This window comes from Bufo gargarizans, chromosome 9 (genome assembly GCF_014858855.1).
Source record: "Bufo gargarizans isolate SCDJY-AF-19 chromosome 9, ASM1485885v1, whole genome shotgun sequence".
Classification (NCBI taxonomy): Eukaryota; Metazoa; Chordata; class Amphibia; order Anura; family Bufonidae; genus Bufo; species Bufo gargarizans.
This window is the reverse complement of record NC_058088.1, coordinates 57,570,107-57,584,673: the sequence shown is the minus strand read 5'-3', so window position 1 is coordinate 57,584,673 and position 14,567 is coordinate 57,570,107. Positions and strand designations below refer to the sequence as shown.

The 14,567-nt window shown below is 47.0% G+C and overlaps 1 protein-coding gene across 4 annotated transcripts in view; it reads left to right on the top strand.

Moving 5' to 3' along the window:
• Positions 1–14,567, top strand: part of DIAPH2 (diaphanous related formin 2) — a 1,273,340-nt gene that overhangs the window by 847,449 nt on the left and 411,324 nt on the right. For all 4 annotated transcript variants that reach the window (XM_044268818.1, XM_044268816.1, XM_044268815.1 and 1 more), the window contains one exon: positions 13,957–14,081. In XM_044268818.1, coding sequence (XP_044124753.1) covers positions 13,957–14,081 — 125 coding nt within the window. The remainder of the gene's footprint in view (positions 1–13,956; positions 14,082–14,567) is intronic.

Genomic DNA, 14,567 nt, shown 5'->3' with positions numbered 1-14,567 from the left:
GTTTAAAAAGATGCAGTACAATAAAACATAAAAAAACAGATGTTTAAAAACATCATGGTTCCTAAACCCTCACTTCCTCTTCCATTGCCTGATGGACAGGAAGTGGGGACTCTGTACTGCATTGTAATAGACAGAGAGACTGTGGTATAATATCTAAGTGTAGCAGATGGTGTCAGATCTTTGGTCACAATGGAGAAGGAAGGAGAACCGTCCATAAGGTAGACAGGGAACACTGCTCCAGTGGGTGCACATGTGTGCGGAGAGCAGGTGTGTAGCTTAGTCAGAGTGGGAGCCTGGGTACCAGCACACTTGGAATGGAAAACTGGAGGGACTAGAGAAAAGATGACCTCATGGTCCTGGTGTAGAGTATTGGTAGCCAGATACTGGAGCAGCTAGCAGCCAGTGAGGCTTAAAGGTGTACAGGATGTGTTCAAGTCAAAAACATCCCCAGAAAAGTTCACCTGGTGTATGTGGCGACTAAGCACAAGACTGCAGTGACATTGTCTTCAGCTCAATCTATTATCCTCATCCATTCAGAGTGAAAATATTTAAAGGGGTTTTATGAGATTTTTTAAAACTCTGATTGGTGGGGTCTAACACCCAAGACCCCGACCGATCAATTGTTTGAGAAAGCACCGTCACTCTTGGTAGAGCCGCAGCCTTCTCCATCTTTTCCTAGGCCGGTGACGTTGCATTAATTAGTCACATGGCCTAGGAGAGGCTCAGCTTCTTTGAAGTTAATAGTGCTGAGGTGCGATACTAAGCATGACCGCTATACAATGTACGGCACTGTGCTTGGTGAGCAGAAAGAAGGCAGCAGTGTTACTGCGAGCATCGGGGCCTTCTCAAACAGCTGGTCTCAGGGGTCCTGGGTTTTGGACCCACACCAATCAGATACTAATGACCTATCTGGAGGATAGGCAACCTCCCTGCCTATTTTTATTGCTGTGCACTGTATATGTCTTATACTACTTTGCATAGTACCTGCGATACAAAAACAATGTCATGTACAGTATGGCCCATGTTGCCTCAAGCTTCAAACTAGTCGTAGGTTGAGGAATACATTTCAAATATGTCGCACCCTCTGGTTAATGTGCCCCCGATATGTCAAACTCCTATGCAGATGCTTACAATAGTGGCAGATGCCAGAATGCAAGGTATGTAGAACGTGAAGATTCTGTCACTGCAGAAACTAGTTTTTTTTGTTCTTTGATTGAAAAATACACAAGGAAAAAAGGCATTTTTTGCTACTTCTTAGAAGCAGCCAGCTGTTAAATGAGCCTTCCCATTCATCATGAATGACAAAAAGTCACAGGGAGCTCACCCACCCGACAAGCTTTAAGGGAGAAGATGGTAAAAACCGTCCACTGGGAATCATTGATCTCTCGTTTCCAGTCCCGCAGGGCGAGCATTGAACACAGCTGAAGATAAAATGAGACGTTTTCTTAGAGCTGCAAGAGCCAAAGCCATGGAAATCTATGAAATATCGGAAAAGTAGCCAAATCCATTATATTTTTGACATTTATGTGGACAGTAATGCAGAAATGAAAAAGATATATCAAAATATTTATCCTATACACTATATATATATATATATATATATGAAAAGCTTTGGGTTATTCACCAGTTTAGATGCCACGTTGTGGTCTAAAAGCGATATTTTCCCTTAATGGGGATCTCTGGCTATAGTGAGTGCTGGGCCCAAACTGAAGCCCCTTGTACTACACTGCCTCAAGCAGCACTTCTAGTGACCGGCCACGTACTACATACTGATTGAGATCTCTGTGCCTTCCTCCAGCCAGCAGTTCAATGGATAACATAGATCGGGCGTCAATGTCTCTTCTCCCAAGTGAATAGGTCTCGGTCATTTGTTTAGCTTTGCTGGGTGCTTGCCACATTACACTTTGCCCCTTTCAGTTTTCTGTTTCTCAAAATAGACCCAAAACCTATTCCTTATACTGGACAGTAACAAATCAAATCCATCCCATGTTGTCAACTACATCACCAGAAACCACTATTGTCAATGGCCAAAACAACGCACTCACTATTCTGCTGGTGGAGTCTCTGTGTACATACATTACTTATCCTGTACTGATCCTGAATTACATCCTGTATTTCTTTTATTAAAATTTTAAAACAAACAGATAAATAAATATATAAAACAGAGACCAAACCAACCATACAGGACATGATGCTCCTCAGCGCGGCGCAGACAGCACCGGTCCAGCCCACTCGCCACAGAACACCAGCTATGTACAATATTTACAATATCTATGTATATGTACTAACCTTCCTGATCCGGTTGCACCTACCTACACTTAACAAATACAGAAGTTAAACTTACAAAAAGCCCACCCACCACCACCCCAATGCAACACACAATTTTTTTTTTATATTATATATATATATTTTTTTTTATTTTTTTTTTGGGTCCCTGAGCTGGTCCCGCATCCCATGCCCCCAGTACATGATAATAGACGTCCATGAACCAGCCCAGGATTTTCTTATATGTCCCAAAGTCCCCAATGTTCCATGGAACCCTCCCCCCATTTACCCACCACCCAACCTAACACTACACCCGACAACTCAACCTATACAAATATACAAATATATATAGACATAAAGACATATAAACTACATTACATAGTACATTACATAGTAGACCTTAACCTCACCACCCACCGTGAGGCTTTTCAGCCACACACAACCCATTAAAGCCCAAGTTTGGCGCCTGCAAGCCCTATGTCCTCATACAGCCACCAAAACAAAACAAAAATCTACAGTGTCAGCTTCAGCCCACCACCGGGAGGGGAGACAACAGGCTAGGGTACCCTAAAGGCAAAACCCCTCCAGAGGAGAGAGGCTCTACCCGCCCCCAACCTCTCGTACTCCAGAGAGCGCACCTTCACCAGGTCTCCGAGAATGTTCCTAACCACCTCATCCTCGGGGAGGATTTTGCGTTGCGTCGAAACTAAACACCGTGCATGCCACGTGTAGTACCTGACCACTGAGCTGACTAGGAATAAAGTGCAAAGGTCCCTACCACCCAGGTGTCTGAATGCTCCATAGGCCCATTCCGCATAGGAGAGAGTGACCAGCCTAGGCCAGCCAATGGAGGTCCCCACCCTGGTGTAAACCTCTGTGTTAAAGGGACAATGAAGCAGGAAGTGGTCCATGCTTTCCAGCACACCACCGCACTCCTCACGGGGACACCCCCTGTCCTCAGAGCTCCTACACTTCAGATTGTCCCTCACACACAGTTTCCCATGGAAGCAGCGCCAAGTCAAGTCAAAGAACTTCAAGGGGATCCTATTGGAATTTAAAAGCCGTAACCCAACCCTCAGATCCCGACCTGGGCAGTCCCTGAGGGCCAGAGGTTTCTGGAAATGGGTCAACAGAACCCTCTGGTCAAGGAGTCTCCTTGACTGAGTCCTGATTTCCCACATCCCCAGACCCCACCGACGTAATACCTTCAGAACCAGGGCAGCATAAGCCGGGAGATGCCCATGTGGTGTGCGGAGATCCTTCACTTGCCCCCCTGTCTCCCATTCCTGGAAGAAAGGCCGAAACCATCCCCGACAGGAGGCTACCCACAGAGGAGCCCTCTCTTGCCAGAGGTTCGAGAGATTAATCTTAATAAAGGTGTTCACCAGGAACACCACAGGGTTGACCATACCCAACCCTCCTAGTCTCCTCGTACGGTAAGTAACCTCCCTCTTGACAAGGTTCAGTCTGTTTCCCCATAACATCTGGAAGAACAGACTGTAGACCCGAGTCCAGAAAGGTTCCGGCAAGACGCACACACTGCCCAGATATAACAGCAAAGGGATCAGGTAGGTTTTGATAATGTTCACCCTTTCCCTGAGGGTTAAAGACCAACCCTTCCACTGGTCCACCTTCTGAGCGGCAATCTTAAGCCTGCTATCCCAGTTTTGATGGGGGTAATCCCCCTGGCCAAATTCAATGCCGAGGACTTTTGTAGATTCCTGGGGCTCTGGAAGGGTGTCCGGGAGATCAAAACCAGGATCTCCACCTCCCAGCCAGAGACTCTCACACTTATCTCGGTTGATCTTGGACCCAGATGACTCTGAGTAGCGCTCTACCTCAGACAGTACCCACTCTGCCTCCCCTCTCGAAGACACAAAGATAGTTACGTCATCAGCATACGCCACCACCCTCAGTGTAGTCTCCGGAGCCGCCCGGTCCATCCCGATGCCCGCCAACGGCCCACGATCAACCCCTCTAAGGAAGGGATCGATCGCGAACACGTACAAAAGCGGGCTCAGAGGACAACCCTGGCGAACCCCAGATCCCACCCCAAAAGGACGCCCAATCCAACCATTCACAAGCGGGAAACTCTCTGCCCCTGCATACAAGGTCTTAAGCCAATCAACAAACCCCCCAGGCAGGCCATATCTCAGAAGGACAGACCAGAGGTACTCGTGGTTAACACGATCAAATGCTTTTGCCTGATCCAAGGACAGCATGTACCCCTTCCAGTGACCTGCCCTGCCCTGCTCCACGGCCTCCCGGACACTGAGCACAGCACTAAAAGTACTGTGGCCGGGAACAGAGCAATGCTGGGCCCCAGAAAGGAGCTGGGGTGCAAACTTCACCAGCCGATTAAATAGCACCTTTGCCAAAATCTTTCTGTCCACACCGAGGAGCGCTATGGGACGCCAATTCTCAATGTGGAAAGGATCTTTACCCTTTGACAGGATGATCAGGGCCGACCTCCTCATTGACTTTGGTAGAGTACCCGAGGAGAGACACTCATTTAATACCTCAGTCAAGAGGGGAACTAAGGTGTCCTTAAAGGTCTTGTAAAACTCAGATGTTAAGCCATCCGGACCAGGTGATTTTTTGGGAGCAAGCCCCTCAATCACCAGACTGACTTCCTCTTCACTGATCATTTCCGTCAAACCGTCAAGAGAGGGGTCTACCCCTGGTTCAGGGACAGTTTCAGTCAGGAAAGCCGATATCTTATCACGATCAAGATCCCTCCTTGCCATGAGATGTGAGTAAAAGGATCTGACAACCTCCAGGATCCCTGATCTGGACCTTCTCAGAGAACCCGTACTATCAATCAGTCCTGACACAATCTTACTACTCACTGACATCCTGCAGTTTTTGTAAGGGTCGGGCGAGCGGTATTTCCCGTAATCCCTCTCAAAAACCAAAGATGCGTGCCTATCGTACTGACACCTCATAAGCAAAGACTTCACTCTGGAGATCTCCTCACGGCTACCCCCAGTCGAGACAAGACGTTCGAGTTTCCTCCTCAGGCCCTGATACAGGCGATACTTACTCAGACTCCTGAGGCTCGAGAGCTGGCGGAAGAATCTCCCCACCCTTTCCTTGAAGATCTCCCACCACTCAGACTTACTGCCGCAGAGATCCAGCAATGGTACCTGGCTCTGAACGAAATCCTCAAAGGACTGTCTTATCTCCGCTTCTTCCAAGAGAGACGAATTGAGCCTCCAGTAGCCCCTTCCCATTCGGGGGGTCTCTGCAACATTCAGAGAAAACAAAATCATACAGTGGTCGGAGAACTCCACCTCCACAGCGGACACGGCTGAAGAGACGGCTTCCTCCTTTAAATAAAACCTGTCTATTCTAGACCTACAACTAGCCCTATGATAGGTGAACCCCGGGTGGCCTGGGGTGTGCCGGATGTGGACATCCACCAGACGAGCCTCACTAGCTATTTTATTAAGCGCAATGCTGTCGTAAGTCAGCTTGTCCCTGGAACCTCCCCTATCCTGGGGCCTCGTGACAGTATTGAAGTCCCCTCCAAAGACCACCTGCCGACTTGTAAAAAGATAGGGCTTGATCCTCATGAAGAGACACTTACGGTCCCACTTGGACTGGGGACCATAGATGTTAATTAGACGAAGTTCTTGTCCCCTCATGAGGACATCCAGGATCAGGCACCTCCCCATTTCTAATTCAATAACCCGTCGGCATTCTACCGGTGCAGTAAAAAGGACTGCCACCCCGCTATACGGCTCGGCCGCAAGAGACCAGTAGGAGGATCCACGTCGCCACTCCCTTTTAGCTTTAAATACAGATGCCAAATCTGGCAGCCTGGTCTCCTGCAAAAACAAAATGTCAGCTTCAACCCGGCTGAAAAAATCAAAGGCCGCAAATCTAGCCGTATCTGACTTAATGCTGGCGACATTAATGGACGCCAGCGTCAACGGAGTGAGTGCCGCCATCATGGGTGATTGAATTAGATGGCTTTCTTTTCCCACTGCCCCCACCAACTTTTTCATCAGATGATGGCTTACCCCTCTTCAAACAAACAGATGTGTCCATTTCACCTCTGCCCTTGTGCTCTGACTCCAAGCCAGCCCCCACCCCTGAGGACATGTTTTCCCCAGTAGAAGGAGGCTCGGCGTCCCCCGCAGGCCCAGGTGTCACCGCGACTCCCGAAACCTCCCCACCGGCTCCCTCCCCTGAGGAGGGGGAGGTGTCACCAATGGCTTGGAACCGGTTTGAGAGACTAATCAGAGGGGGGTTGGTTGTACCTTCCTTTGGCATCTGGCGGGTGGGAGAAGATCTCAAATCTCCCTTTTTCCCTGTACGTTTATTACCCTGCTTTTGCCATCCCCCACTTCCCCCGTCATGGGGGGATAATGAGGAGATGGCACCTTCCTCTTCCTGGATCCTCCTAATTTCCTCATCCAGCTCACTGTCCCTTTGGGCCTCAGCAGTAGCAGCAGTCTCAGGGGTGAGATCAGGGGTCATCCCAGCTTCCCCAGTTGCCTGAGGTTCCCGGGATTCACCCATCTCCCTCTCCCTTCGGCGATTTTCCTGACGCCTCAGTTGGGCAGGCGTCTTTTGCTTACTTTTCTTCCCTGGCCCCTCTGTTCCTTCACTTCTGCCAGCCCCTGCCCCAGTAGAATTGGCCTCACGGCTTCCTCCCGCCGGGGCATTGACCGCATTGGCAAAGGAATGAGGGCAGCGACTGAATGGGTGACCTAAGTCACCACACAGGTGACACCTAATCTCTGCACATGATGCAGCGAGGTGGCCAATCTCCCCACACAGCGCGCACTTCTGTACAGTGCAGTTAGCACTGAAGTGTGTGGGGCTGCCGCATCTGTGACAGAGCTTCGGCTGACCCTGGTAGAAAATCTGGATGCGATCCCTTCCAAGGAAGGTGGCAGATGGTATGTGAGTAACTGTGTTTCCTAAAAGCCTAAGTTTTACCATGAACGTCCAGGCCCCAGACCAGATGCCATGTTCATCCCTGTTCTTCTTGGGAACCTCCACCACCTCCCCATATCGGCCGAGCCACGTCATGATGTCAATACACGAGAGTGACTCGTTACGGGTTAGAACGGTCACCCTCTTCACATTGTTCTGACGAGACACTGCCTGGACGGCAAAATCTCGCCAGCTGGGCTCGTCCTTTGCCATCTCATAGTTCGACCAGAAGAGCTCAAGTCCCTCCGGCCGAACAAAGCTGACATCGAACTCAGGGGTCCCATAGGGATGTATCAAGGCGCAGATGTCTGTCGCCTTGAAGCCCATCTTTAGAAGGAGCTCAACAACTTCTGATCTTGAAGGACATGTATCACTGCCCCTCCACCTCAGACGGACCACATTCCTACGGAGAGCACCCTGCCCAGCTGTCGGGAGGGACCACGTGGTCTCCCCGCTCCTTTGCTCTCGGAAGGCTGAGAGGCCATGCCTATCTATCCAAAAGGATAGATCAACCTCCCTCCCCTCTACATTGATTGTGCTCTCCCCTCTCTTTAGAGCCTCCAGAAGACGCCGCTGCAAAACGCCGTCCCCAGAGCCAGAGGACAAGGAGGGTCCCCTACTCACCCCGGCCGTGACAGTAGCAAAACTGCGCACAGGGGCTGCCACAGCCGGGGGGGCAACCGGACCAGGTTCCACACCCTCCCCGCTTACCAAAGACCCTCCACCACCCACTTCCATATCTTCCATCCCCAAACCAGCCTTACTTACAACAGATTCTGCGACCTCCCTTCCTTCCCTCCTAACACCATTCACTCCACCATCCAAACCCCCAGACATATTTTTAATAAAAATAATTTTCTGCCCCCCACCTGCTCCCTCACTCATACTGGCTGAATCGGTGTGTTTTGGTGTAATTATTGGTACCTCAGCATCACTGGGCCCTGGGGTCGGAGCTGCCCCCAAAAGACAGACCACAGCCCCAACCCCACTTTTATCATTGCCCTCCGCTTCCTCAGTACTACCATTTACAACTTTTGGACGCCGCTGATCCATTACCGGGCGCCGCTGATCCAAACGCTGCTGATCTGTTCTTTCATGGCGCCGCTCATCTGAACCAGCAGCGCCAATGCAAAACAAAGGCTTTGGCCTCAGTTCTTGACCTTCATTGGGAGGCGTAACCGTCATAGCTCCGACAGCTCCTTCATGCCTCTGCTGGCCCGAGGGAACAGCGTCATCAGCGGTTGGAGCCATCGGAGCTCCTGCAGCCATCTGTGGCGTGGAGCCACCCCCTCCTCCCATCAGGGAGCAAACTCCAGCGCCAGAGATTTTTCTCTCATCCTCCGCAGTAACCTTCCTGTCCGGCTTTTCAGCCGGTGTCGCACCAACTCCATCCCCGTTACTGCAAACAGAGACGGAGCTCACCACCATATCGGATACCTCGCTCTCCCCTCTCTCCTGCACCGAGTCCACTGCAGGACACGGGCTGGGCTGAGAAGAGGGGCTAATACAGTGAGCCGGCCCTGCGGTCGACCCGGGGGTCCCAGGGAGGGGGGTGTATACATATCTTACCTGCTCCTGGAGCTTGGTCTTCTTAGCCTTTTTCTTTCCTTCCCCAGGCGTCTCCGGTGGCAACTCATCACCAAAGCATAAGTCCTGGAAACGCACTGGGGACTCCAGGAGCTGGATCTCCTCCACTAGGGCCCCTCCCGGGCCGCAGGTCTCATACTCATCCCCCGAGCCGCAGCTGGGTGACCTTGCTATTTGGCGTGCAGGGGGCCCACTGTACGGAATCTGCTCCTGCAGGCTGCCAGGTGGATCTTGCTGGTCATCATCATCATCCTCCTCCTGCACGACTGGTTCCTTCTCCACCTGGCTGTCAGGCTGCTGCCCCATCTGCCCCTTCTCCTCCGCCATCTTCCGAAAACGTTCCTCGTTTAGGAGTTTTTCCTTAAACGGGCCGCTTTTATCTCGGAGTACAGTCCGCCTTTGCTCAATCTCGCCAATGTCAGCTTGTAGCTGCTTTATTTGGCTCTCCAGCCCCTGCTTCTTCCTCTTTGGGGCCACTCCAACACAAGACCTCAAACCGCGCAGCTCCTCCCGGAGCCTCCTCAGGGTCTTAGTCGCGTCTTCGTACTCACGGAGGTGGCTCATGACCCGGGATCCGTAGGTGGAAATGGACTCCCGGGCCCTCAGTACGCCCCAGCCTTCCTCCTCAAGATCTGCTTCACCTCCGTGAACACTCGGCTTTTGCTGGGCCCCGGAAGGGCCACTCTCACCCATGCTGGCATTCGGGTCCTCCTTAGCGGATCCAGCCTTGCGGCTCTTCCTACTACCCTCAGACTCAGGGGAGACAGAAGCCACATTACTGCGACTCCTGCCAGATCTTCTTACCCCTGAGTCCTCCATGCAGGCCAAACGCTGGCTTCTCCTGTCCCCTGAAGGCCTGCCGCTGGGAACAGGAGCCTGGGGCTTGCTTCCCTCGCTCATGCCTGAGAACCCACTCTCCCCCTGGGGAGGAGAGAGCCGGCCTCAGGTGGATAGATTTTCCTCCAAACGCTCAGGAGCAGCAGCAGCAGCAGCAGCTACACACAGCCACAGGCGACCACACCCACAGGTAATCGCAGCTCAGGAACAGCTGGTCCAGAGCTGCACTCACTATTCTGCTGGTGGAGTCACTGTGTACATAGATTACATTACTTATCCTGAACTGATCCTGAGTTACATCCTGTATTATACTCCAGAGCTGCACTCACTATTCTGCTGGTGCAGTCACTGTGTACATAGATTACATTACTTATCCTGAACTGATCCTGAGTTACATCCTGTATTATACTCCAGAGCTGCACTCACTATTCTGCTGGTGCAGTCACTGTGTACATACATTACTTATCCTGTACTGATCCCGAGTTACATCCTGTATTATACTCCAGAGCTGCACTCACTATTCTGCTGGTGGAGTCACTGTGTACATACATTACATTACTTATTCTGTACTGATCTCGAATTACATCCTGTATTATACTCCAGAGCTGCACTCACTATTCTGCTGGTGCAGTCACTGTGTACATACATTACTTATCCTGTACTGATCCTGAGTTATATCCTGTATTATACTCCAGAGCTGCACTCACTATTCTGCTGGTGCAGTCACTGTGTACATACATTACTTATCCTGTACTGATCCTGAGTGACATCCTGTATTATACTCCAGAGCTGCACTCGCTATTCTGCTGGTGCAGTCACTGTGTACATACATTACTTATCCTGTACTGATCCTGAGTTACATCCTGTATTATACTCCAGAGCTGCACTCACTATTCTGCTGGTGCAGTCACTGTGTACATACATTACTTATCCTGTACTCATCCTAAGCACTAATAGAAGGGGCTCAGCTCAGATTAATACTATCTCCTTTGCTATTGAGTGGTACCTACATGTTTAAGACGCCCTTCAAAGCATGAGCAATTGGTTGAAAGTGCATGTAGAAGAGCCACAAAACCGGATTGCGATCATACAAAGTGTCCATACATGAACCTTAGGCAGATGACAAGGGAGGTGACTATCCTTACAGCCAATTTAGGAAACTGCTATGCGAGTAATATTCCTGCAGCCCAATCTGCACCTCTTACATGTAGGATTACATTGCAGGACTTCTAGATTGAAGTGAAATATCCCTTTAATATTTCCCTTCTTTTCTCTTTGAGAATCAGCAGCGAAACATTTTTGTGATCCGCAAAAGAATCTGCAAGAAGATTATATTTAATTATCAGTGTTTTAGTTTCTTTCATGCTGTGAACACGTTACAGTTACAAATGATTACATTATAAATTATTACGTTACGTCTTCGCTGTAGTTCTCACTTAATTCCTGAAAGCTGTAAAAAAGTAATTCACAGGTGAAAAACAATTATGCATAAAATGAGGTTGTTATCACTTTAAACAGTAGAGAGCTGTATTCCCTATGTGTTAGCACCACTGATGAGGTATGAGACAGGTGAGCTTCTATCTATCTATCTATCTATCTATCTTGTATATTGATGACCTATCTTTAAGGATAGGTCATCAATATCTGATCGGCGGGGGTCCGACACCCATTCTGTTTGAAGAATGGAGCAAATATTTGTAATTGCATTGCGAGACGACACATAGTATAATGACCGGGAGGCCTCCTCTTCAAACATTTGATATTGACCATACAGATATTGATGACGATAGGTCATCAATATATATGGCAGGACAACCCATTTAAGGATGAGCAAACTTATTCTACCAGTTCAGAATGCATCACAAATTTCCTCAAAAGTTAAGATTTTACGAACCTGAATTATTTTGTGATTCGTTTCAGGTAAATGACAGAGAATGAGAAACATAGAGCACCTAGAATGCTACTCTGGGTTTCTGAGTGTATATGTGTATCATTGTACTATCACTCATTATGGAGAGCACCTAGTATGTGTACTACGTGTGTGGAGTATTGTAGGCCAGGGAACACCTCTCTGGGTTTCTGGGAAAGGAATTAAAATTGCTGTCTCTTGATGCCAGCAGATGTAAGATGTGCTAATTTTCATTTTTTTCCCAGAAAACCAAATACGCATTGGCTTTCTTGTGATAATACTTATGCATATTTGGTTTTCTCCATAAAGAAAAATATACCCCAACTAAGGCCTCTCAGGTAGCCAAGCAAATTGTCTTGGCTCGGTTCTGTTAAAGTGTAGTTACCCAGAAAGAGCTGTGTTCCTGGTATGAGACACTCAGTTTCCCTTTCCATTTAGAAAGAAGACTAGCTTGCATGTGTTTTTTCCAGAGACGTATTATGTGGGGACACACGCACAACAAGAGATGAAAAATCTTACAATGAAAATGCACTGATTGAAAAGTATGAGGCTACCACTAGGGGAAAACCTTAATATTTAACAGCACTGATTGAGCAGTTTGAGGCTATCACCAAAAACAATCGGAAAAGTAGGGGTAAATTGATTTATAAAGCACAAGGAAGTTTGTATAAATATAGATGGTAAAGATAAGCAAATCAGTTCTATCAATATTGAATTTACCCTGAATAAAAAAAAAAAATGATTCCAATAACCCCAGATATTTTGCAATTAGTTTCAGGCAAAACATGTGAAAAACATACAGAATTCGGATTTTTTTTTTCTGAAAGGGTTAAAAAAATGGAGTGTTTCACAACTAAAGCATAGCCTTCACATCATTGTTCAGCCTTTTAAACAGACCTGCACAGCATTACTAGAAGAATAGCTAAGCAGATATGATGCTGGCTTATCTATCCATCTGTCGGTCTGTCTGTCTGTCTGTTCAGAAAAAATATTAGTCCTAGGAGACCAACTTTCAGAACATATATAATTTAAGTAGAATCAATTTGTATCCAAATTAAAAAAATTAATTGAATCGGACCCAAATTTTCTTAATTCAATTTCATATCTATCTATCTACAGTAGCTATCTATCTATCTATAGCCGATCCTTCAGATTAAGAATAAGTGAATCAGTTCTGAACTAACTTGATTTCTACCGAATTATCCAAAAACTTTAGATTTTAATGAACTTGAATGTTTTGTGATTTGCTGAAATATATTTTTTTGTGATTAGTTTCAGAGGAATGAGAAGGAGAAAGACAGACTAGTATGGTACTCTGGGTTTCTGGGCAATATATATGTATTGTCTGGTGGTGTTCTTTCTTATTATGGAGAGCACCCAATACACATAGTATGCGTGCTGTGTACTGGCTAGGCAATGTCCCTCTGGTTTTCTGGGACAGATATTCGAATTAGCTTTCCTAGGCCTATCTGATGCCAGTAGATCTAAGATATGCAAATTTTCACATATTTTCCCAAAGGAACGTTGACTGACTTAAGATACTCCTCATTCATACGTGACGCCCTCTATAAGAAGAAAGAGTAGCAAAGCCTCTGAGGCAGTTAAGCAAAGCATTCTTTGTTACAGGGTAGTTACCTAGGAAGAGTTGAATTCCTGGTACAAATAAGGGTGGGTTAACACTAGCGTTAGGGATTCCGTTATGGCTTTCCGTTATAACATGGTTATAATGGAAAATAACGGAAGCCTTTAAAAGGCATTCCATTTGCTTTCCGTCCTAATAGAAGTCTATGGGAAAGCATAACGGATCCGTCGGGGTCCTGTCGACAGGACTTTGTTTTCCGTCTTCCATAACGGGAACCAGACGGGTCCGTTTTGATTCCCATAGACTTCTATTAGGACAGAAAGCAAATGGAATGCCTTTTTAAAGGCTTTCGTTTTGCATTCCGTCATAATACAAGTCTATGGGTAGAAGAACGGATCCGTCCTTCTGTCTTATGGATTCCGTTATTTTCCGTTATAACGGAAAGCCATAACGAAATCTCTAACGCTAGTGTGAACCCACCCTAACTCAGTTTTCCTTTGAAAAGGAGACTAGCTTGGATGTGTCTTTTCCATAGAAGTATTATGTGAAGGTGCAAATACAGCAATACAGAGAAATCTTATTATGAAAAAGCATTAATTGAACAGTTTGAGGCAGAATCGATTTGGGTTCCGAACCAAACTTTTTGAAATATTCGGTGAACATAATAAAAACAAACCAAATCTCAAAACGTTTGCTCATCTCTACATTAGACATATGTTATACAGGAGACATTTCTTATATACCAATTATTAACCATATTATTGTGCTCTTCCGATACCGTATAATCAAGGGTCGATGAAGATTAAGCTTCTCTTCTTTTCTCTTGTAGTTTCTGCTCAGAACCTGAAGGCCAGCCTGGATGCTATGGACCACCAAATAAAACGAATTGAAGGTGACATCAAAAACTTCCCCAAAACGGATAACCCGAACGATAAGTTTGTGGAGAAAATGAATATATCCTTTTATCAAAGTTTTGTCTATTTTTTTAGGTCATTCACATTAAACAGCAACACTAGTTAAATATTTACACAGCATGAAATTAACAGCTCAGCCACAGTCTGATTTCACACATGAGATGGTGAGAGTAGTGTTAGGGGGATATGGAGGAGCAGCATCAACAACACAGAAATTGATGTTGCGTCCCAAGCTGCGGGGGGCTACATGTAACAATCTCGGATTGGCCAGAGCGCGGCGGAGGTTTTGCTTACAATGAGATATTTAACTAAATGCAGCGTTAATTGCACCTGAAATGCAACGGGTGCTGACGCGGAAAAGGAAAGTGAAGATCTCCGGAATTACAATGTATTCACACTTTGTATCCGGTTGTTTTAATTGACTTTTTTATGTTTTTTTTTAACCCTTCCTTTCTGAATTATTATACAGTTATTTTAAATAATTATGATATGTAACATATATATATTTTTTATATATTCTAATTTG